This window comes from Genypterus blacodes, unplaced genomic scaffold (assembly GCF_046128005.1).
Source record: "Genypterus blacodes isolate CSIRO-AG114 ecotype Tasmania unplaced genomic scaffold, CSIRO-AGI_Gbla_v1 ptg000022l_1, whole genome shotgun sequence".
NCBI classification, from domain to species: Eukaryota; Metazoa; Chordata; class Actinopteri; order Ophidiiformes; family Ophidiidae; genus Genypterus; species Genypterus blacodes.
The window spans coordinates 960,803-984,730 of NW_027466835.1; the positions used below are offsets into that span (position 1 = coordinate 960,803).

Here is a 23,928-nt window from a genome sequence, read left to right on the forward strand (position 1 = left end):
GTGTGTGTGTGTGTGTGTGTGTGTGTTATGGATCATAACTCTTACAGTAGGATCTGAGGGAGAGACGGAATGGAGTCTACTATCAAAAAGCAAACTATACAAAACACACACGCACGGCTCAACAAGTGGAACTGAAATCCCTGCTGGAGGTCAGAGGCGGACCGGAGACACGCGCAAGGGGGTAGGAGCCAGGACCAGGATCAAGACGGGGGCCTTCATGGCTCCGGCACGAGGGGGGAGTGAAGGCGCTGCAGGGCTGAACGTGGCCGGGATTCAGATTTCTTTACAATTTCTTGTTGTGCAAAAGAAATAAGAGACTCTGCAGTGTGTGATTATTATAATGTGAGTCCCTCCACTAATGCTAGAGCAGTGCCTGTTGATATCAAACGTCCAACACGGAGCGTCTCTCTCTCTCTCTCTGCTCCGGGCTGATCTGTGCCCATCAGAAAGGACACGGCCCTGACATGTATCTGTGACTCACATCTGTAAAAAGCTACAAGAATCAATACATAGAGAGTTTGTATGTTTCCGTTGTGACTCTGCTGCTCTTCAAGTCAAAATTGCAGCTTTATTTCTCTTCACCTCAAACTAAAGTGTGTTGGTGCGAAAACCAGTGACGCCGAGTTAAACAGGTCTGACAGGTCCGAGTCACAAGCTGGAGTAGAGAAGAAAAAAAGGGCTGGGGTTTGTTTCCTCAGTGCAGCCAAACTGACTGCAAGGTGAGAGTGTGTGCGCGCGTGTGTACGTGCGTGTGTGCGTGTGTATGTATGTGTGTGAGAGCGCCCTCCTCGCCCCTCCCACCTCGCCGCTCCTTCAGCTCTCCTCTCTTCTCCGTTAAAGCGCTTTCAGTCCGGGCGGCCGCAAAGAGCGGAGCGCCTTCCTCCTCCTCCTCACTGTGGAACCTCGTGAAGCTCACGAAGCTTTGTACAACTTGCTCTGATTACACGGCGCGGAGCTCAACCGAGGACAAACTGGAGTTTACACCGCCGCGCTGCTCTGTGGTGCTGCACTGCTCTACACCGCTGAGCCGCTCTATAGTGCTGCAGCGCTGCTCTGCGTCTGGATGAAGCTGCAGAGGCGCAGGAGCCCACAGGTCCGCTGCTGCCACTTTAGAGGTATGAACCTTCATTTCTTTAAAGGAGAAAAGTTCTAACCCCCATCTTCTTTCCTTGCGTGGTGTGTGCGGTGCGGGACAGTTTAGGTCCGCTGCAGGACCGTGTGGGTCCGCTGCAGGACGCGTCAGTCGGGATGTGATCTATGTACCATCTGGATCAACACCTCACAGATATGTAGATACGAAGTGTGATGTGTTCTGAAGCTGCTTCACTTGTTTCGCTTTAAATCGTTGAATCCCGTAAACAACACGTGACAGCTTTCAACCTCGGCGGCGTCCAAGAATGTTCATAAATACTATAAAACACGCTTAAAGTTTAATCTAAAGTTAGGTTGAGTTAAGTTCAAAGCTGTGTGTGTGTGTGTGTGTGTGCGTGCGCGTGTGCGAGTTTGGCTTCAGCGATGCAAGAAAAATATCCTGATAATAAAGATAAAGGTCACACAGCAGGTTTGATTCCTTCAATCGATTCGTGCTGCAGAGGCTCAAACTCAGATAATAACGCGAGTTGGTGTGTGTGTGTGTTTGTTTGGGTGGGTCTGTTAGACTGACCGGGTCTTTGTGAACAGGTGGAGTTAAGTTCAGTTCTTGTTCTTGAAGGATCGATAAAGACGAAACCTGAACAAACCTCAGTGAGACTCGCTGACAGAAATCCTGAAAAACCCCACAATGTTCTAAATTAAACACGTAAACTAACAAGCTGCAATCAGAGACAAATGAGTTTCCTTCGCCTGAGCACAGAACCAAGAGGTCAAACTGCAGAGAGATAAGATCTGATGACCAGACGACCAATAAAGTGACATGACGACACACGTTCGACCGAACCGACCGCACGACCTGGAGCTGTGAGGAGACATCAGGTCGTCCACTCTATGCTGCGTTCGCCCCCTCTGTCTTTAAAGCAAAGCCTGATTGAAATAAGAGAGGTTTCAGCCTCCTGGGGCCCCGAGAGCCATTAGAGAAACTAATCAGATTGGAAGCATGAAATCAACTGTAAGATGCTGAATTGATCCACGTTTACCGAGCACAAAGCGTCCAGCGTTCAGCCAGATTAGCATCTTCTACACGGCCGCCACAAACAGGCACGGAAAATCACCTAATCTCCCCCGTTCCCCCCCTGTGCCGGCTCGTTTCCTGGCCGTGTGTTTCCAAACACAGCGTCATTACGGCGCAGGAGAGGCTACCATGTCATTGACGGCGGGTAATGGTTGTAATTGGTTTATATTAGGCTACCAGACGTGGCAGAGCGGCAGCCGCAGGAGGGGCAATTACGCCGGAGTGTTTTCAGGCCACGACGCCGCACAGATTGTAACACTTACAGTGTATAAGGGAGCTGTTGTGGGTTCGGGCTGACGCGCGGTGAAAACAGGCGGGAAGGAGGACAGGAAGTAAGGCGAGCCCCGGGTTCACGTGTCGCCTGTTTACACGCGACTTAAGAGAAGAAGTCTGAGGTGATAGACGGAGAGACGGAGAGAGAGAGAGAGAGAGAGAGAGAGAGAGAGAGAGAGAGAGAGAGAGAGAGAGGAGAGAGAGAGAGAGAGAGAGAGAGAGAGAGAGAGAGAGAGAGAGAGAGAGAGAGAGAGAGAGAGAGAGAGAGAGAGAGAGAGAGTCTGTAGGGTGAAGTACGGTCACACTCTCATCCCTCTCCTCACATGTTAAACACAGTTAGATGGTGTCAGGTGCCAAATCTTACTCGCATAACATGAATACTGTATATCTGCACCGCAAGCTTGAAGTGTGTGTGTGCGTGTGTGTTAAGTCAAACACGTAATCACATCGGGTGGATAATCGTTGCCCCACGTGACCTCTCCACCCTCAACTGTCTGTTTGTGGATGTGAAGCATGAGGGAGGATAAGAGCTCTCTATCATTAAAGCCAATTTAAACAATTAAACACAGGCCTGCTGTCACTCTGCTGGCTGATCACCCCCCCGCCCCACACACACACACACGCAAACACACACACACACCCTCGTCAAAGTCGCTCCCTTCTCAACAGCTCAGTGTCCAATCTGTCTTGACTGAGGTCCTGATTCTCTCGTTAGTCGTCAAAGGTAAACAGAGCGGTTAAGGCAGGGGGGCGTGTCAGGGGGCGTGGCCTTCTCTGGCCTTTATGTGGACGTGATGTCTGTGCTGTTATTAATCTGTGCAAACTCAAGGCCGTTTGTTTCATTATCTGAGGCACAGAGCAGCAGCAGCGTGAGTTACAGTGTTTCATCTGTCAGGCTGACAAATGAAACAATGAAGTCTAACGCTGAGCCGTTTAACCGTTTCCTGACCAGTGGAGCCGCTTCAGCTCCGGCGCCCTTTACACCCAATTAGGGGCAAAAGCCTGAAGCACCCAAACGTCCGCATGGGAGGGATTAGAGGGGTTAAAAGTCAGGTGCTGAGGCGAGGAGGAGGGGGAGGAAGGGGGAGGAGGATGAGCAGAGAGCTGGAGTGTGTGTGTGTGACCGCGGGTGTGTTTGTATTTGTCAGGGCCGTGCGAGAAAGAAGTCTCATCACAATTAGCGGCTTTCTGAGGAGTGTTTGTGCGAGCGTTGGACAGATCTGAGCAGAGCTGAACACTCTGACAGATCAACCAAGAGGCTCTGAAAGAAAACCCCCGGCTTCAAAGGCCTCGGCCTCACATCAATGCTGACCCGGCGGTAATGCGGAGGCAAACCCCAGCTTCGCTCGCCTGCCAAGCTAAATTGAAGAAGAAGAGCTGGATGAGGCCAAATGATGCGTTCAGAAGAACCACTTCAAAACCTCACATAAATATATACACACACACACACATGCAATAGGATCTGAGAGCTCGCAGGGCCCCAGCTGAGCTCAAACCCCAAATAACTGCTGTCGTCCCTGTCCACACGTGGACACACACACACAGTCAGCCCTCATTGGTTCCCCAGAGGAGCAGAGAGTGACACTTTCTTAACCCTCTTGCTCCGACTGGAAAGTGAGAGAGAGAGAGAGAGAGAGAGAGAGAGAGAGAGAGAGAGAGAGAGAGAGAGAGAGAGAGAGAGAGAGAGAGAGAGAGAGAGAGAGAGAGAGAGAGAGAGAGAGAGAGAGAGAGAGAGCTCATGGCAGCGAGTCACCACAAAATTGCTGCGTTTCAGCGAAGCCGTAGGAGAAACGGCTCCTAATCTAAGGTTGTAATTACCTCAGGCCAGCATTGTAATTAGGAAATGAGCCTTGAACCAGATCGTATGGGCAAAAGCAACACACACACACACACACACACACACTGAAACAAGGGGCCATAGAGTGGCTTTGAGAAGAAGGTCAAATATTTAACCAGCCTCCATTAATATCTAATCACAATGAAACAAGGACGCACAGAGAACATGAACTCTTACATTCTAACAAATATCGACTCAACGATAAGAACGGCAGAGTGAAACTGTGAGTGCTCGCAGGGTGTGTGTGTGTGAGTGTGTGTGTGTGTGTGTGTGTGTGTGTGTGTGTGTGTGTGTGTGTGTGTGTGTGTGTGTGTGTGTCACCAGGTCACTAAATGTCAGAGAGCTAATCCATCACTCACACACTTAGCCACACACTCTTCTGAAGCTGGCACGTTGTCCACACACACACACACACACACACACACACACACACACACACACACACACACACACACACACACACAGCTCTTCTCTCTTTAGGTGCACGAGTTTCTCTATTGCACTTTTTCCTTAATGTCTATTTCAGTCACAGCGTTGGGGACACACACACACACACACACACAAATAGCGTCCTTATCTGCTGCTGTCCACACTCTGAGAGAGCCGAATGGCGAGCGAGACACACACACACACACACAGAGACACAACGTCCTATCGGTGCTTGTACACGTGCAAATCTGTGTGTGTTTGTATGCAAATGGCGCCACATCTCCAAATCACAACCAAGCAGCTGTGAAGTGGAGTTTAGGCACAAACCCCACGTGTCACACAGATGGCAGAGCACCTTGAGCAAAACAAGAGGCTACTGATGTTTGGATTGATGTCTTCAGCTATAATGTGAACACGCTGCTGGCAGATGAGATGATGTCGCTACAAAGCTGATCAACCATTAACGCCAGACTGCACAGCTCGTCTTCACCTCGGGACGGATGGAAACGATCGGGGAGAGAGAGAGAGAGGGAGAGAGAGAGAGAGAGAGAGAGAGAGAGAGTGAGAGAGAGAGAGAGAGGAGGAGAAGAGAAGGGCGAGGCGAAATTTATGTTTAACAGATGAACGCAGAGAAGAGAGAAAATTATAGTGGACAAGGAGGCTGCAAAGGATCCCAAAAAAGGGAATGAGAGAGGAAACAGACCTCCAGAGAGGGAAGGGAAATGAGAGAGTGAATAATGGTGAAAAGAGAGAAAGAGGGAGGGCGGACAGGCTGGGGACAGACGGGGGACAAACTGGAGACAGACAAGGGGACAGGCGGGGGTCAAACTGGAGACTCGGGGAGGCCGTGTTGGTGTGTGTTGTTGTTTGGTCCTTCAGACATGTGCTAGTTGTCATTCAATTACTTCAATGGTTAAAAACAATTTGCATCGACTGTCGAGTTCCACTTTGAAAGTTAAACGCTAACAGACGGCAGCGAGGGCGAGGTCGCTCGCTCGCTCGCTCGCTCGCCCGCCCGCCCGCCCGCCCGCCCGCCCGCCGCAGGGTCAGCCAAGACCCCCTGCTGCTACAAACCAGATGCCCACTCGCCCCTGCACGTCCTCACGATGTGTCCTGTGACGCAGGAGACGCACGCACACACACCAAACACACACAAACACACGGTCCTGCTAACAAACACATGTTGCTGCACATAACAAGGGGTGCGTGCCAAACACAAACACAAACACACACACATGCACGCACGCACGCACGCACGCACGCACGCACGCACGCACGCACGCACGCACGCACGCACGCACGCACGCACATACACACACACACACACACACACACACGTTGCATCACCGCTGGCTCTCAATCTTATGACGCCACCGCTTAGATATCAGAGATGTAAAATGTGTGTGTGTGTAGGAGTGTGTGAGTGGGCCAGAGACGCTGTGAGGACGTTAGGCTGCTGTGATGTTCAGGTGTTATGCAATCACTCTGATCTCCCTCCAGCTGTTTCACAATGAAATATGGACGTGTGTGTGTGTGTGTGTGTGTGTGTGTGTGTGTGTGTGTGTGTGTGTGTGTGTGTGTGTGTGTGTGTGTACTCAGTCAATAAGCTCATCAACACGTCCCATCAGACTGAGCCGTGGGAGCCACTTTGGCCCACATCGCCCTGAGTCAATCCAACATGAACTCCATCACACGGCTGCGCTGAGAAACAATAATCAACGGAATCAACGAATCTGCTCGCCCACACACACTATTATAGCTATTACCAAAACTGGGTTAGCTGGTCTCTCTCCCACACACACACACACACACACACACACACACACACACACACACACACACACACACACACACACACACACACACACACACACACACACGCCTACCTGATGAGACCAAGAGCTGAGGAAGAGTACAGGCATGAACATCCCTACAATCTAAGTCAGATTTTCACGAGTGTGTGTGTGTGTGTGTGTGTATGTGTGTGTGTGTGTATGTGTGTGACACAGAGGACTTAGTCTTCACGTGTCCTGAAAATCACCAAATGCCTCCAGGACAAATGCCTAATGCACTCCATACTTCACCTTCCACACTCCATGCTGGCGTGTGTGTGTGTGTGTGTGTGTGTGTGTGTGTGTGTGTGTGTGTGTGTGTGTGTGTGTGTGTGTGTGAGAGTGTTATGATGGTGACCTGTGTCTCTCCCCCGCTGAGGCAACACCTCATTCTTAAACAGCTTTAGGTGGTGAAACTAAATTAATCTTGCAGCCAAAAACCATTGGGGGGTTGGGGGGGCGGTGAACAAACAGGCATTGTCTTGTGTCATGTTGCTTGTACACACACACACACACACACACACACTCCCGCGCACACTTAAGCCACGGCCGATTGGCTGATAGCAGGACGAGGAGCTGACAGAGAGCAGAGTGGTCCGCCTGCATTCTTCCTCTCTGCTTTGTTGCCACACGGCCTGCACGCTCCCGCACGCTGCTGGAATTCAAAACCCACTCAATGGAAAACAACTTCCTGCTCCGCTTGTAGGCCACGGGCAAGGCGCTAACCTCCGACACAGAGTAAGGACGCCACTTCAAAAAGGTGTTTGCACAACATTCACGTTTGTTTCTTTGTGTTCTTCTTCCAGATAGAGCCGCAGGCGGGACGCTCCAGAGGAAGGTGGAGTCGCAGTAGAGGAGAGAGCTTCTGTGTCGGGTGAGTGAAGCCGCTGAGGGTGAAGAACGCCGCGTCATCACCGCCAAACTGAACTGACTGACTGATACAAGCTGGTTTACAGAAGTCACATCACATCTGTCATTTCAATAATAGGCCTTTTGATAATTTGCCTAAAGAAACGTAGACACACACTGCTCAGCACTTAGCCGATTAATAAGACGGGCAGGAGGACAACAGTGGCTCTCTTGACACACACACACACATACACCCACACAGTAGATGGGGGCGAGGCTGTGCAGGGTTACAGAGTGAAGAAGAGGGAGAAGGTCTGGCTGGACCCGCTTATGTCACATCCAATGGACCGTGTTCTGTCTTTACACACCTCATGGACCCTCATACACATTACCTTGTTGTGCTTAGCTGTCAGCGAGCTGTGACAGGAAGTGTTTGTTCTGGTAAATACCCAGGCAAGCTCAAACTGTAGCCTCTGGTCGTACACTGCTCCTGACTCCAGAGAGAGAGAGAGAGAGGACGTATGGAGGCGTGCAGCGCTTCTTCTTCTTCTGCTCGTACCTGTGCACACTGAGGTTGCTCTGTGTTTAATGTCAATATTAACATGACTGCCTTCATTCTGGAGTTGCAACATCTAAGTTGACAAAGTTGCTGTATCTTTGAACTGCACACGCTGACATCATGTGTGTGTTTACTTTATGTATCTCTATTTCACGCTACAGGCGTGCCTCACAGTGTATACACACGGCGTACGTGTTCGTGTGTGCGCTCAGCTCCACGTGACGCCGCTTCAGCCTCCCTGTGAGGCGGCTGAGATGTTTAAGTTGTTAAACCAAGAGATTGTCAACATCCTGCCGCTGTGTGAACATGTGATTCAGTTCATACAGTGGCTTATTAGTGGTTATATTCAACATGGGTGAACAAACAAGCAGGAATGGGCAAACAGACAGGTACTGTTTCCTATATAACAGGTAATGTCAGCAATGCTGTCACTTAATGACGTGTGTGAGCGGATGTGGTGATTAGAACAAACAACCTGCCCTTCAGTTCGTCACATCGCTCCTCCAGGCTCACATCACAAAGCTCCATTCATTCCCCCGCTGCTGTGTGTGTGGCAGCACGTCAGGTCGTCTCAGGCTGTGTGACAGTGCCACTAACTCACACTGAGTACCTGTGGTCACAAGCAGGCACACACACACACACACATCCTGTGGAATCAATTCAGATCTGGTCTTCTCCCAAAAACCACACCAAGGGAAACACTCAGTATGCACGGGCATGAAGGCAGGGAGCCGTACTGTACGCGGTGTCTCTTTAAACTGGGGCACCATGTGGAACAAATGGACACAAACGGTCCTGTGAAGCAGCTGCTGTGACGCACATGTGTATGTTTGCACCTCGAGGATGTGTGTGTATCTATGTACGTGTGTGTGTGTGTGTGTGTGTGTTCGTCTGTTTGTAAGCCTCCGCAGGCAGAACTTTGTATCAGAAGCAGATGATTGCACTAAATGCCCTCTTCATCAGAGGAAAGAAGAGATGCTCATTTGTTTAAGCGGTTAGTTGAACAAAACGTTGAAATAATTTAGTCCATTTTATACATTTAACAGCCTAGAGGGAGGAGGAGGAGGAGGGGAAGGGCGCTGATCCATTCCGTCAGTACCTTCTCTCCTTCGTCTCCTTGTTTGCTTGACATGACGATTCCTTTGCCTCTGGTCATCTGCTCCAGGCTCTATGTAAAGCCGGTGACTAATGAGCACGATGTCGTTGATTGACGTCTTCATCAAGCATCACTCATGTGTGTCCGGATCATAACTGAAGCGTCCAGGGGCTTTCAGACATTTCTTCATTCTAAAACCAGCTGATTAGTTGTGTGAGCTGAGTGGCGGCAGCTTCCAGAGCTCCGTGTTGAGACGGCAGGGCACCCGAGGCCACGCGGAGAGCCATGTCAGGGCCGCGGGCAAAGAAACTGCTGCTCCGCCTGCACCCAGGAGCTGGCACAGCGCCAACACAGGCGCTGGTTTCACAATAAATTCCTTTGTGGACATATAATCAACAACCCTGAACCCATTCTTATTTGTCTGGTGTGTGTTTAAACAAAGAAGTTGAAATGACAAAAAGCCTTCAGGGTGGAATGACAAAAGAAAAATGACAAAGAGGAAGTAACAGTAAGTGTGTGTGTGGGGGGGCGGGGGACCAACTCAACCACATGAAATCTGAACAACTCATTATCACAAACAATTAATCAATCAGCACACAATCATCACAGTCATCATCATCATCCATTAACGCTTAACCTGGGAACAATGCAACTTTACTAAGACAAATAAAGCTCAAAAGAAGCCGCGCGCGCACGCACGCACGCACGCACGCACACGCACACACACACACACACACACACAGCTCCTGACGCTCTTCAGGTGTGTTAGTGTCTTTGCAGCCTTAAAGTCTCTCTGTTGCTTTGTGTGAGTCTGGGTGCTGAAACACCAAACACACATTCACACATGCACACACTCTCTGTTGTGAACACGTTGTTGTTCCATGGATCAGCTGTGTTTGTGTTTCTTACTTCAGCTGGAGTTGCTGACAGGAATTGAGGGTCCTGTCAGCTAACAAACACTTTTGACAAAGTTGCCACAGGGCTGTTTTGGAAGGTGGAGGAGGAGGAGGAGGAGTGGAGCCTTCATCAGATTCCTGTCATAATCCTGCCAGATACATGAACAAACCTGAGAGGGAGAGGGGAGCAGGCGGGGGCCAGGAGAAGGGAAATATTTGCGCGACAGAGAGCGTCTCTGCACCGCTCTGCCCGGGTCGGGTGGAGGGTGAGCAGAGCATCAGGTTGACCACGTTGCCGCTCTGTCCAGACAGACTTAAGTTAACCCAGCACAAGAGTGAGAGGAAAGACATGAAAGGTCTATTGATTGATTGCCGCTCAACGTGACGTGCCAATCAGGGTTGAAGTAAAATCCTCTGAGGTAATAAAGCGAAAAGCAGAGGGGAAGCTGTCGTGTGCACAAGACTGAAGACTTTAGCCCTGTGGCTGGCTGATAAGAACTGGTCCATCCAGCCACGGCTCACCTCAAACACACACGCAGGAACGCTGAGCAAACACTGCTGGTGAACATCCTCCACACCGTCTCACTGCCAGAGTGAAGAAGAGGTGGAGCAGCAGAGGGGCAGAGGGGGAGATGTCACCGCCCTGTGACTGATGCCAGACAGGCCAGAGATAAGATCAGCAGGTCAGCAGGGTTGTAGGACCCTCTGCTGTGTGTGTGTGTGTGAGTTTAAATCACACAAGATTCACGTCTAAAGCTCAGCAACTGCAAAGGAAATGAGCAATAGTCAGCAGAACATCAAACTCCATTGTGTCTGCCTCTGTGTAATATGAGAATCATGCGGTGAAGATCTGAGGTTAGTGTGTGTGTGTGTGTGTGTGTGTGTGTGTGTGTGTGTGTGTCCACAGACAAGAAGTGCGACTGTGCCCGTGATGAGTCAGGTCACAGGGCAGGGCTGAGGAAAGACGTGTGTCAGTGCTCAGACAAGAGAAGGAGTGTGTGAGTGTGAGTGTGTGTGTGTGTGTGTGTGTGTGTGTCTGTGTGTGTGTGTTTGTGTGTTTGTGTGTGTCTGTGTGTGTGTGTGTGTGTTTTTGCACTGAAACAAATCAATTAAAATCTCGTATTTACGGCACAATCAGTCACATCCAATCCATCCAAAAGAAGAGGAAACGGTCCACGTTTCCTCCTGGAGCTCACAGTCTGGACCTCCGCGCTCTAAAGCTCAGAAGAGTCTCAGTTTGAGCTGAAGACATCTGCTGCTCTGCTCCGGTTTGGCCGGCTGCTCGTCCTCCTCCGCCTGATTCAGCAGCTTTCCTGTGGCAGGAGCGTGCAGGCAGGCGGGCGGACGGGGCCGGAGCTTTTTACGCAGGTCGCCTGGTTTACTACCCTGACACACTCCAGAGGGTTTGGGTTTAATGTTGCCCTCGGGGAGCTTAAAAAGCACCTGTAGAGGAGGCCAGGGCTAGCAAGTTTCAGGTGTGTGTGTGTGTGTGTGTGTGTGTGTGTGTGTAACCAGAGCTGGGTGTGTGCACGAGTCAAATGGAGCTTGTTAACTGTGTCGTCTGGGCCGCAGTAACAACAGAGGACACAGAACACTGAGCAGCGGTGGAAACACTAATCTGACCCCTGACCCCCGAGCTCCCCTCAATGCCTCACTGGGCCGCCCGGCTCTGTTGACCTCTGGACAGACGCTATCTGATCAGAAACACTGGAAAGACGTGACCGATAAGCTTTTTTCTCCTGTTCTTATGCTACACTTGTGCGCGGTTACACGCAAGTAACAAGATCTGACCTGGATCATTAAATCCAACAGCGGCTCGGCTTGTGTCGCTCATATTAAAGAGTCGGGCAGAGTTTCACTATCACACGAGCGACACAGAACAGTCTATTTAAACAACATTTTGCACTGAACGTCCCAAACGCGGCTTCTTTCATGCAGCCTGAGCCTGTAATGTTCACAGTTCGCTCTGTCAAAGCCGGCGGTTGTTGCATTAATTGAAACAATAACCCTTTGACATCGATCCGCGCTGGCGTAGCCGATGTACGACAGACGATGCAAACTGGAGCTCTTTTGTTGTGGTCGGGGGTTTGATAGCTCTGTTTTTGCGGCACTACTGCAGGCTCTAATCCGCCTCTGTCCCACTACAAAGCAGAGCGTCCTGGCTGCGGCTCTGAGACGAGTATGGCCACTGACAGACTTCATTAAGACTCATCCTGCTTTCATTCTGCTCCTACTCATCTGTTCCGTTTGTGTGTTTCACGGCTCTGTCTCTGCGTGTGTGTGTAGAGCCCGTCAGGAAAGAAGGTTCTTCTTCTTCTGCTTGTACGTGAGACGTCTGCTGGATTCTAATGCATAGAATCATTTGAAAATATTCAACCTCTCAGCTGTCCTGTGTAATGTCGCTTGTCCAACAGGTACGACCGACAATGGAGCGCCCCATTACTTTGCTCTAACAAATATGTTACAGCATTACACACATACCTGAGATGCTTTGTTAACATAGCTGACATTGTTTAATGTACTGAGTTACATATTTCTGCTGTCAAACATTCCCTCTTAGAGAGAAAGAAAGACAGAGAGAGAGCGAGGTAGAGAGAGAGAGAGAGAGAGAGAGAGAGAGAGACGCTGTTCCTAAGCTCGTCTCTTTACATTTTCTCCTTTTGGTTTCTGCCTGTAGTCCATGTTCTGACAAAATCTGGCACCCTCGTCCATCTAAACACGGAGCCAGTTAGACAGTCCATTTAAAGAGGCGCGCTTGTTCATGGCGATCTGCTGCCCATCTCAGGAATGTCTCCACAAGTGGGCAGGGGGAAAGGAAAGGAAACTACGCCTCAAGCAAGGAGGTGGAAGGGAAGATGGACGAGGGGCATTCCCGCTCTCTCTCTCTCTCTCTCTCTCTCTCTCTCTCTCCCTCTCTCTCTCTCCATACTGTACCACCACTGCCTCTTATCTTAAGCACAGATAAAACCTGCGCTGCCTAAAATCACTCTGAATGATCAAGCTACAGTTTATCTGTTCAGTGATCTAGCAGTTTGTCTTTGAACAAACCGCCCGTCTCCTCCACCGCAGCTTCTCCTCCGCCGGGTTATCAGATGAGCCTGGCTCAGTTTGGAATGAGGCACACTCAAAATAAACACTCCACACGCCTCAGGGGGCTGCAGCAGAAACACCACGTCCACTTTCCAGGGAAAACATTCCGCTTAGCCGCTTTTTGTTGTCGCTGCATATCTGGACCTGGATCCCCTTGCCTGTTTCGGGGCCCCAGTGTACCACCTCAGGATTTTCTAACTCTTGGATCGGTGTTTTGGTTCTGTTTCAGACCTGAAATCAATCACCGCACACACAAGGCGATGATGTGAAAGGCTAAGACGAGAGATCATCTGCTTACGCTCCAGCTGTGCCTCCATTCTCTCTCTTTCTCTCTTTCCTTCATCCCCCTGTTTATCTTCCTAAATCCCTGTGTTTTCCCTTGTTTGGTACACACATGCAGCAACAGCAGCCATGCTTTCTTTTTCGTAATTCTTCTCCTCCATCTGCCTCTTCATCATTTCCACCGGCCTCCCGCATTCTTTCACTGACAGTATTTATGTTCCTGACCCTCCACAGCATCGATTTCTATCCCTGAATCCTTAATTTGAAACAGAACAACTAAGGTTTCCTCACGTGGGACTTATCCCAAGACGCCCATAAATCCTTTAAGACTCTGTACAAATAGTTACTCATGTATTCAAGTGAAGTACTGCAGGCACTGTCTGTAAGTTAGAGAGTAACTTCACCTCCTAACCCGCTGTCCCCTCAGCCCTCACCAGCATGTGTTGTTGTTACTTTCTAGACAGGGTTTTACATTAGGAAGCGTGGTAATTGCTAAGGTGGTGCGACTTTTCGTTTGGTTGCCGTTTCTGCCCCTTGTGCGGGTGCTGACTGTTAACTAGTGAGCCTGGAGGTTGAGCAGCATTGTTTTATTGACACCTAGCTATGCAGGAGAACATCTCTGGGGGTTTAAGTAAAAGCCACGTGTCCTTTAAGTTTATACGCTGTAGGAGGGAAAAATAAGAGATCACAGAATCTTTCCAAGGGTATTGCGATTTCAAGGAGGAGCGGAAAGGAAAGTATGTTGAAAGAGAAGGAAAACAAATGCCATAGCTGTGGCGTGATGAGATGATACTGGCCCTTCCTCCTCCTCACTGTTGCTCCCCCAGAACCCTTGATCTCCTCTCCAAGATCTGACATCTGAGGCTGTGTTTTTTTACAAAGAAAATGTTAAATAAAACAGACAGTAAAAGGAAGGATAAGTGAATGAATTTGAAATAGGGCAGCGCGTCTGATGCTACCATGAACTGGCACTTGGCTCAAATGTGATATTTTCCTTTTTCAAACCTGTTTTCAGAGGTGAATGTGTTGACAACAGGAGAATGTGCTGCCTTTGCAAACACAGACACAGTCAGAGGTGTGCTTGTGTTTGGTACAATCACGAGAACTAGACAGAAACAGAAGCAATGTACAATTTGGTCCATTCATAGAAAATATAAGAAGCAGTGTTCAAACATGCAATTATATCACAGAATGTTTGACCACTGAGCAAAACATAACAATCGCACAAGACGTCACTACCAGATCCAGAGTTTGAAGCCAAAGCATCCACATTAAACGCCATGCTCGCTGTAAAAACAGACTGCAACAAAGGCAACAAAGGAGTCTGGTATCAATGAGAGCAGAAGCAGAGAGAATATCTGTTTATCTGTAAGGCACCGCATGGATGTTTACTTAATTCTTTGTTGTAAACTCTTCAGAGGAGAACAGTTGCACAGAAAAAGAAAACTTTTCGACATTTCCGGTGTAACAGATCATAACCCGTGAGAACAGAATGTTCACTATGTGCGCCCCATCTGACTAAAACTATAAAACAGTCACTTGGCTCATCTTTCATGCAGGTATTTCAGCAGCGTAGACATCAGCGACTGTACCATTTAAGGCCTGACAGAGGCCTGCCTCAGGAGTACAAGTCTGACACTATTCAATTCACCCGGGTGTCATCAATTTCCTTTCTTTCAAAACACAAAGTCTGGAAATGTTACACACTTGCTATCCCCATCCTCTCATAATTAACTTAGATCATGGCTAAGCGGGGATCTGGAGCGGATCAGTGAGTGAGCAAATCTGCAAATCGCAAAATCGTGTCTGTAATTGAGGAGCGTTTGCTTTTGGCGCTGGCTCGCAGCTTCGACTAAAGGAAGGTAAATCTCAGAGAGACGAAGATAGAGGTCAAGATTAAGCAAGAGCGAAGAGCCAGAAGACGTCAGAGGAGAAGATAGAGATCATTTCAAATGAGTCAACAGACAGAGATGTTCACTCTTCCCTCCCAAGGCTGTCCCGCTCCATAACAGAGGATGACAAACGGCCACACTAACTCTCGTCTGCATCTAGTTTCTCCTTTATCTCCCTCTGCCTTCGTTCCCCCTTCATCAACCCTTCCCTCCTCTGTCCTTTCATGTTGTTGCAGGTCTACAACCGTGTTTGCTTTGTGAGGGCTGGGCTCAGGTGAAATGGTTTAAATCACTGTTGGTTCTCTGCAAATTTCATTAGTTCTGCAGTACTTGGAGACACTCGTTTGGCAAGCGGTGCTGCCCGTCTCTCTGCATAATGACAACATAGAAAGTGTGTGTTATTTATATCAGGTCCATGGTCGGGGAAGCAGCTATCAGTGAACCTCCTCTCCAAGTTTAGAACGCCGCAAAGTAAATCATCCACAGATGCGTGGCTACGTGCAGCGTGTTAGACGTCCAGTCAGACAACAGTGACATGGTATAGTAACGTGAAACGGGCCAACAGAGCCGTGCTCATGGTGAGTCACTGAGGGGGCCTGTGCTTGTGCAAGGCTTCTCCTTCTTTCAGTGGCTCCTTAGGGACAGAAAAACATACAAACTTACTCTGTTTTCACTTTCATTCATCATCTCAAAAACACAAAACAAGTTGGATTTGTTCACTGCTGCTGTGCGTCTGTGTGTTTTCATAGTCTACGGAGTCTGTCATAAACATACAGAGAACACTTAACTGTAACGCCACTATAACCACAGAGTGTGTGCAAAAGAGTCAATGGCAGTGGGTGGCCAGTGTAGACACAAACACAAACACTTGCTCATACGCATTTACAAACAACAACAACATACGCACACATATGTTACCATGTGAGATAAAACGCACACAATAGCTGGATAATCATAGAAGAAAACAAAGGTTTTGGCATCTTACAGTGCTATCAATTACACAGCACATTGCAAGGAGAATGAGGGACTCATAGCCAGGAGAGCGTGGCAGGACGCCACTGTGTCAACTTTTCCAGAGCAGAGCAAAAGTTTCCCTCTGAAGTCTGAGGTCACAGCTACAGCCTTTTGTTTGAAATACCTTGTGACAAAGGGCTGCCTTTGATCACAGACTTCACTTATTAGACCTGTGATACTAATCTCTCACTGTGAAACATATTAAAGAAACACACAATAAGTCAATACAATTAACCAACAAGGGACCAGTCTGGGCTCGGCCCCTAGACAGTTTTGGGAACAGCTGTGTGGTTAGAGGAAACAGTTAAAACCCCAACAGGTTCAAATCAAATACAAACTGGGAATATATTTTGTAGTACTACTTTTATAAATACCTGTTCCAAGTATCCCATTCTACAATCAAACTGTGCTGTTTAATGTTGTGTGTATGAATACAAAGGTTACTGATGTTCTCTTGTTTGTGTTCTCGTTTTAGGCAGAACCTGGCGACAATCTGCACCATGAAGGTCTTTCTCACACCGCTGATGCCCTTCCTGCTCTTTGTTGTCCTACCTGATGGAACTTTCTCCAGCGACTGCCCCAAGCACTGCTCATGTTCCACTCCAGAATCCATCTTATGTTTCCAGAGACGCTCCTCTACCATTCCCACAGGAGTGCCCCCATCCACAAAACACCTCTATCTCTTTGCCAATGGCATTGAGAGCTTGACACCTGAGGGCTTTAGTGGTCTGGAGAACCTGGAAATGCTGGACCTTAGCCAGAACAAAATAAAAGAACTCCCTGACAAGGTGTTTGGACATTTGACTTCTCTGAGAAACCTGGATTTGTCTTCCAACCAGATTACTCACATTTCAGAGGACTGCTTCAAGGGTATGGCACTGCTTGAGCGTCTCTATCTGTACAGTAATCACATCAAGACTATCCACCCTGCTGCCTTCAATGGCTTGGAGCAGCTGCTGGAGCTTAAACTGCAGGGGAACCAGCTTACATCCCTACCCACCCTCTCAATGCCCAGGCTGCTGCTGCTGGACCTCCGCTTCAATGTCTTACCCATTTTGGGTGCTGCAGACCTCCAGACCCCTAACCTGGAGTCACTCAAGTTGGGTGGGGTGGGACTCATCAGCCTAGATGAGAAGCTCATAGCTGGTCTGAGCAATCTCCATGACCTGGACATCTCAGGAAACCAGCTCAAGACATTCCCCCCAGTTTTGACGGAGGCTAGGGGTTTGATTCACCTGAGCTTAGCTGGGAACCCAATGGGTCCTCTGAAGGTTCATGACCTACAGAACCTTGGGGAACTTCGGGAGTTGGACATTAGCAGCCTCAGTCTGCAGGGTCTCCCTGAAGAGTTCTCTGAGCTCTTTCCTCACCTTAAGAAGCTTACGATAGCAGAAAACCCCTTCAACTGCCTCTGCAACTTAGCCTGGTTCCCCAGATGGCTGAGAGCTCAGGGCATCACCCTGGAGAGAACACAGGAGACACGCTGCCACTTCCCACCTAGAAATGCTGGGAAGGTACTTGAGCGACTGGATCACAGGGAGTTTGGCTGCCCAACCACAACTACAGTCAAAACTAGCACTGTCAAAACTAGCACTAGCCTGTCAGTTCCTGTCACTACTGTCCCCAGCACTACTAGAGCTATTGCAGTCCCCAGGCCGAGTGAGAATCCAAAGGACAAAGAAGTTGATTTCCCCTTGCCCCCTATCCCTGCTTCCCCTAGTAGCAGCAGCATTGACCCAGAGGTAGACCAGCATTTCTGCCCTTCCAACACTTGTTTAAATGGGGGTACTTGTCGTTTGGACCAGCACGGTCACATAGAGTGCAACTGTCCTCATGGCACCTCTGGGATATATTGCGAGCTCCAAGGCCATCACCGACCGTCACCACCTGAAGTTGAAATACCCGTGGCAACTGTCACTGCAGACACACCAGACATTAGCACACGTCATGTAACCTCGACCTCAATCCTGTTAGATCTTCACCGTTACATTGAAATGCGACCCTATATTCGCGGAATCCGGCTAACCTACTGCAATCTCTCTGGACCGGACCGCAGACCGATGCAACTCAACCTGCCTGCATCCTACCCAGAATATAGACTCAGAGGCTTGCGTCCCAACTCTACTTACACAGTGTGTGCCAGTCCAATGGGCGCCCCGAGTGGCATAGACAGCGTTTGTACGGAGGCCCAGACAACTGCCCAAAACAGCGCCACAGAAGCACGAATAGAGGACAAGACCACGATGTTGGTGCCTGCAATTGCCATCCTGCTATTGGTTGTGCTAATAGCCACCGCAGTGGGAGTTGTATGCTTTCTCCGCAGGAAGAGGATCAAGGGCCACCTTGACCTAGATTGCGAGCCTTCCCAGCTGGAGTTAGAGGGAGTTAAGGCTGGTTTGGACAACGGGCAACTGCCACAAAAACAGCCAGAACTCATGATTCCTGAACCTGCTGTGCAGAACGGCAATCTGGAGTATGAAGTGTTGCTACTACAGGATCACTGTACATCAAACAACAACATGTCTTCACACAAGCCATCCTACTTTTGACACTTGGTTTGGAGCTACTCGGGACATAAAAAGAGGATTTTACTTCCTCAGCTCTGGTCTCCGCACTTATGCAATACGCACACCAGCAACTGTTGCTGTGAAAGTGGAGGAGAAACATTACCCAGGAAACCAGCAGAGGAGAAACTGAACATATATTAAACACTTTTCAGCTGTCCAAGGAGACATTAAACATGTTCAAATACATATTTTGGCATTTCAAGTGCCTCTACGCCATTTACATGCAATAAACTGCTAATGAAAACTTCCTCCCTCTCATTGCTGGAATGTCAACCCCTCAGCTCCCACAGGCAGCAGGCCGAAGGCCCTGCTATGCTGGGACAGGTGGAAAGGTTGAGATTTGGGGTCAAGGGGACATAGTGACCTCATGTGCTCCTTGTTCTGTTAAAAAGGAGGTTGCTCGAAAATGGAGACTGTGCTGCCATTTCCCGACTTATCGGCGAGTGTTTTTGCTACCTGTTGTAACTCCTCAGCACTCCCCAAGTGCTTGCTGTGAATGACCTTTGAGATACCAAATGAAGTTAGAGAAGATTGCTGATACATGTACTGCTTTATTTGGCTTTGCAGCTCTTGTGAATTTGGCATTTTTAAGTGATATGTACATTTTTTTATACTTGTGTCTTGATGTTATTTTGTGTTGCTTAAATGTGCGACTGGCAACAGCCTTCTGCCCCATCGGCCTTTTGTTACTAACAGACACAAAAGCTGATTAAAATCTTTGAAGATTAAAACTTGTTTGGTGTAGGCAAAGTCAAAGGACTTTGTCCCAGAATATCAGACAGTCTAAGTAGATGTGAGTCTGGACAGAATCAGGACTAAATCCCACTTCTCCCTTCTGCAACCCTCAGCCTCCCTTACCAGCACAATGAGAGCTGGTGAGCAAGATTACAAAAAGGTACAAAGGGAAGCAGTTGTGTCAACCCCTTTTCTATATTAGTGCCGCACTGAGCCTCAATCATTTACAAGATGACTTAACTACAAATCATGCTCATATGACTACACCAGATATGGAAAAACAACTTAATTTATTCTTTATATTCCCCACAAGGGAAACTCATTAAAGTCACCTGACCACAAATCACAAAGTCCACAACAAGCAAAGCAGATAATGGTTGTGTATTGGGTTTCCCTTGTGTAAAACTACTCTGGATAATGCTGCACACAGTTTCTCTTTGGCAAAGAGGGTCGCAATTTTGCTCACTTGCACCCAACCAGACGATAAAGACTCCAGACACAACACAACAAACTAGATCATGCTTGTACTGCCAGCTAAAGGAGAGGAGGATCCACTGGAGGGTTATTCCACAGACTCAAAGTGATGAGATACAAATCTGTGGGTGGTGAGAAAGGGGGGGGGGCTCAAAGTAACCTTTTGTGTCTGGCTGAAGATCTGAGTGTGTGTGTGCATGTTTGTGTAGACCCTGCCAACATCTGTGATAATGCAAGTGCGTGTTCAATCTTGTGAAAAGACCTGCAGACATCAAGTTACGATCAGCCCCCCCCCCTATGTCCCTGCATGCCTTAGAGTACAATAAGACCCAACAACTCCACAGTCATATAGGCACACAAAACATCTGTGAACGTCTGTACATTTCCCTACAGTGTTTCTATGCTGCAAATACAACACAGTGACAATCTACGAGAAAATAATCCAAAAATGCAACTGGAATCTTTGTAAAAAAGAAAAATACAAAAAAATACATTGAAGATGACCAAAAGTATTTTCGATGTGATTGTATATTTTTCCCTGTTTATTTTGGGAAGCTCTCTGTTGTTTGTCATTTCTATTGTTTTGTTTTTTGTATTCTGTCGATTTATTTGTACAAGTGGATAAAAGTGCAAAATAAATGAATATATAAAAAGTAAACAAACAGACTCGTCTATTCATGACTTCCTTCAGTAGCGAGGCAGTAAAGTCAAGTCGTAAGGATTTGACTGCAAGAGGCAAGCGGGGAGAATAATATTGATTCCAGGGTTTAAGTTTACTTCCTCTCCCTCTCTTTTATTTCTATACTAAGAAAAGTGAATGTTCCAGAAATTCCAGCAGTAATAGATTTTCCAAAGTGCCCCCATGGAGCCTTTTACAGGCCTGTTTAGTGTGTGTTTTCAGTGGGAAAACAATCTTTCCTAAAACGGCAACGAGCTGGAGGCAAAATGGAAATAAAGCTTATGATTGAAAACACTGTGGCATGTTAAGGTAGTAAGTGCATTTCAGCAGTGTGGATGAGTCACTGGGCTCAGATTAATGGGTGAACATTGTTTGCGAACCCACAAAATAAACAAGCTGACCACCCATGTGCTTTATAGGTAGGATGCCGGTAGGGGATTGAAACGGCACGCACACACACACACACACAGACACACACTTACACACACGCAGGTACAGTATTGGCCCAGACTCATCGGTGCAGCTGGGAGCTGTTGTGCAAAGTTCCCCCGGTAACAACAGGAGCACATAAAGCAGCAGCACTTCTGTCGCGCCGGCTTCATTATAACAGCCAGAGCAAACTTCCTCGTGAACAAACAGGAGAAACGATGCCCTCCCCCCCGGAGGTCAGCGGGCTGTAACTTTCCCCCGTTGTTTTCCCTTCCTCCCATCTTAACTCGATTCTTAAGGAAAGTTCAGGAAGTTACTATAAATTCTGGTTGTGTAGAGACTTCATTTGTTCAATAAAATGGATGAAAATTGGGGCTTAATTGCAAACACGTGTGCTCCCATAGGACACACAGGTGATGTCAGATAAGAACAGAGCCTGGAAGCAGGTATCTGCAAACATGCATGTATGTGAATGAGCCCGTTGTGTGTGTGTGAGCGTGTGTGTGTGTGTGTGAGCGTGTGTGTGTGAGTGTGAGCGTGTGTCTCCCTCCTTCTCTTTCATAAAACAGTCTTTCTTTTCTTCTCCGGGCTTTAAGAGAAACCTGGTCCCTGGCTGGGAGCCAACATTGACGCTCTCGCACCCCCCGCTCCTCAATGGCCTCTATTGTAGCTCTGAGGGACCATTTTCACAGTTATCAACCACACACACAAAAATTACTTCTCAGTAAATATTCTTTCACTCTTTTTACTCATTTCTTCCCCCCCCTCCCTCTCTCTCTCTCTGCTCCTCTCTCACTTTCTCCATTTTTTGTTCTAATTTATAATTTGTTTCAAAAACCCAGAGCTGAGAGGAGGCAGCCAAAGACAACGTGTTGAAGCTCCAGGTCGTGTGGCTGCTCCCCCGCTCCCTCTCTCTCCCTCTACCCCCTCCCCTCTCTCTCTCTCAGCTGACCTCCCACCAACCCCAAACTGTCTCCAAACCTCAGCCAGGACGATTAACACTCATCAGGCCCGTGAAAGAGGCTCCACCGTCATCATCAGATAAGCTTTCATGCTCCGTCCACCTCCTCCAGTCTTATCAGCACAAAAACACACCGCACACGTACGAAGCCATAAAACAACACTGCCAATCACACTGATGACACATATGGTGCATAACTTTTGTTTCGTTGTCAGAGGAGAGTAATCATTATCTTCTCTGTGATGTGGCCATGTTTTGCTCAAGTGCTACAGAGTTGGCGGAAAAAAAAATGATTCGCAGCAGCAGAGTAACGGAAATAGAAAGAAAAGTGCTGAGTCGAGAAAACAAGCCGCCACTTTGTTTTTGGAACCCGCCTCTCCTGCTCCAGTTGTTGGCACTGGTTTTGTTTTCTCGCTCTCTCCCAATCTCCAGCCGCACGCCCCACCTTCCCACCTTCCCTAACCTCCTCTCCATAAGCAGTGACAGCAGATGAAGGGTGGCACCGGCTCCTCCGGGGCCCTGCCAGCGAGATAGCGGAAGGAGGCGGGCGGGCGGGCGAACTTAGCGGAAAGAGAGAGAGGAAGGCGAAGGGAAAGAGAGCAAGAGGAGGAATTTGATGTTGGTTAGTTCTTGGCAAAGTGCTTTAGCAGGCACACATGCGATCCATTTCACGTATCGTTCGGTAGATTATGAGATATAAAAACAAACGGCAGAGCGATTTCCTCAGTTATACTTTTCCTTCCATCCATGTCTTGTCATCTGTGGTTCATCTGGGACTTTTTCTTCGCCATTTTCTCTCCTGTCAGCAGAAACTAGGGCCGTCGCTCCATAGCTAGAAAATATGTGTAACAGTGGCTGAGTGGTGGCTCTGTAGTATGGAGGTCTGTGATTGAGCAGCACTCACAAAACCATGAGGTATCCAAACGCAGAGAGCAGAAAACACACAAAGACAGAGAGAGGGAGTGTGTGTGTGTGATTAAATCAGAGAGGTGAGATCAGACGCAGAAGAATCGGGTGAAATTAAAGACGGAGGAGGGGAGGCAGAGTCCTCGCAGCGGCCACATGCACCGGAGAGCTTATCCCTCTTTGGAAATGCACCGCCGAGAGGTACCGAGGGGGCCAGAATGTGTGTGTGTGTGTGTGTGTGTGTGTGTGTGTGTGTGTGTGTGTAAGCTCAGGAATTAAAGAAAGTACCTAAAGGGAACCGCCTGTCACCCCTTGGAACGCGACCCAAATGTGCTGCTCATTTCAAAGGAATGAAGGGACAGTGGGTGGGGAAATTTTATCAAAACAAAGCAGAGAGAGAGAAAGAGAGAGAGAGAGAGAGAAATGTTTTATTAATGAAGACGAGAGGATGCAGGAGAGGAGGCAGCGTCGTCAAGTGAGTCCAGTGTCCCAAACTAACCTGCTGTTAAGATGGTTTCACTGGGACGAGTGCAGAGACGCAGAGAGTGTCAAGGTGTGCGATGCTTGGAAGTGACCCTTGAGCAAGGGTCATTGCCTCACACGCCCTTTTGTCAAAAAACAGCTGTGACCAGAGGCAGAGACGCTGTAGATCTGAGCAGAGCAGCTGTTCATGGACTTTGTAAAGTGACCTGCTACAACTGATTGCACCCCCCCTCCCCCCTCCCCCGACTGCCTGGCTCAAGGATTCGTACGGAGCTTTTGTCTTTGCGAGAGGATCCCAAACCACAACAGGCTTAACCAAAAGCATTTCCAGACAGAAGACCAAGAAAAACAAAAGAGCCAATAAGAAGAATAATGACAAGATCTGACTTGTCTCAAAATCAGAAGTTGATGCAAAACATCCTCTGTGTGTGTGTGTGTGTGTGTGTGTGTGTGTGTGTGTGTGTGTGTGTGTGTGTGT

At 48.4% G+C, this 23,928-nt stretch overlaps 2 protein-coding genes across 3 annotated transcripts in view; one reads left to right on the top strand and one right to left on the bottom strand.

The window, feature by feature from the left end:
* coro7 (coronin 7) overlaps positions 1-23,928 on the bottom strand; it is a 78,845-nt gene that overhangs the window by 16,357 nt on the left and 38,560 nt on the right. The window lies entirely within an intron of this gene.
* Positions 779-20,335, top strand: vasnb (vasorin b). 2 transcript variants are annotated; one of them, XM_076143104.1, is made up of 3 exons: positions 779-1,115; positions 7,345-7,412; positions 16,692-20,335. In XM_076143104.1, exon 3 carries the CDS (start codon positions 16,717-16,719, stop codon positions 18,763-18,765), a length of 2,049 nt encoding a protein of 682 aa, XP_075999219.1. In that variant the 5' UTR covers positions 779-1,115; positions 7,345-7,412; positions 16,692-16,716; the 3' UTR covers positions 18,766-20,335. The 2 variants fall into 2 exon arrangements, with proteins under 2 accessions (XP_075999219.1, XP_075999220.1); XM_076143105.1 differs by lacking the exons at positions 779-1,115; positions 7,345-7,412 and adding an exon at positions 10,518-10,793.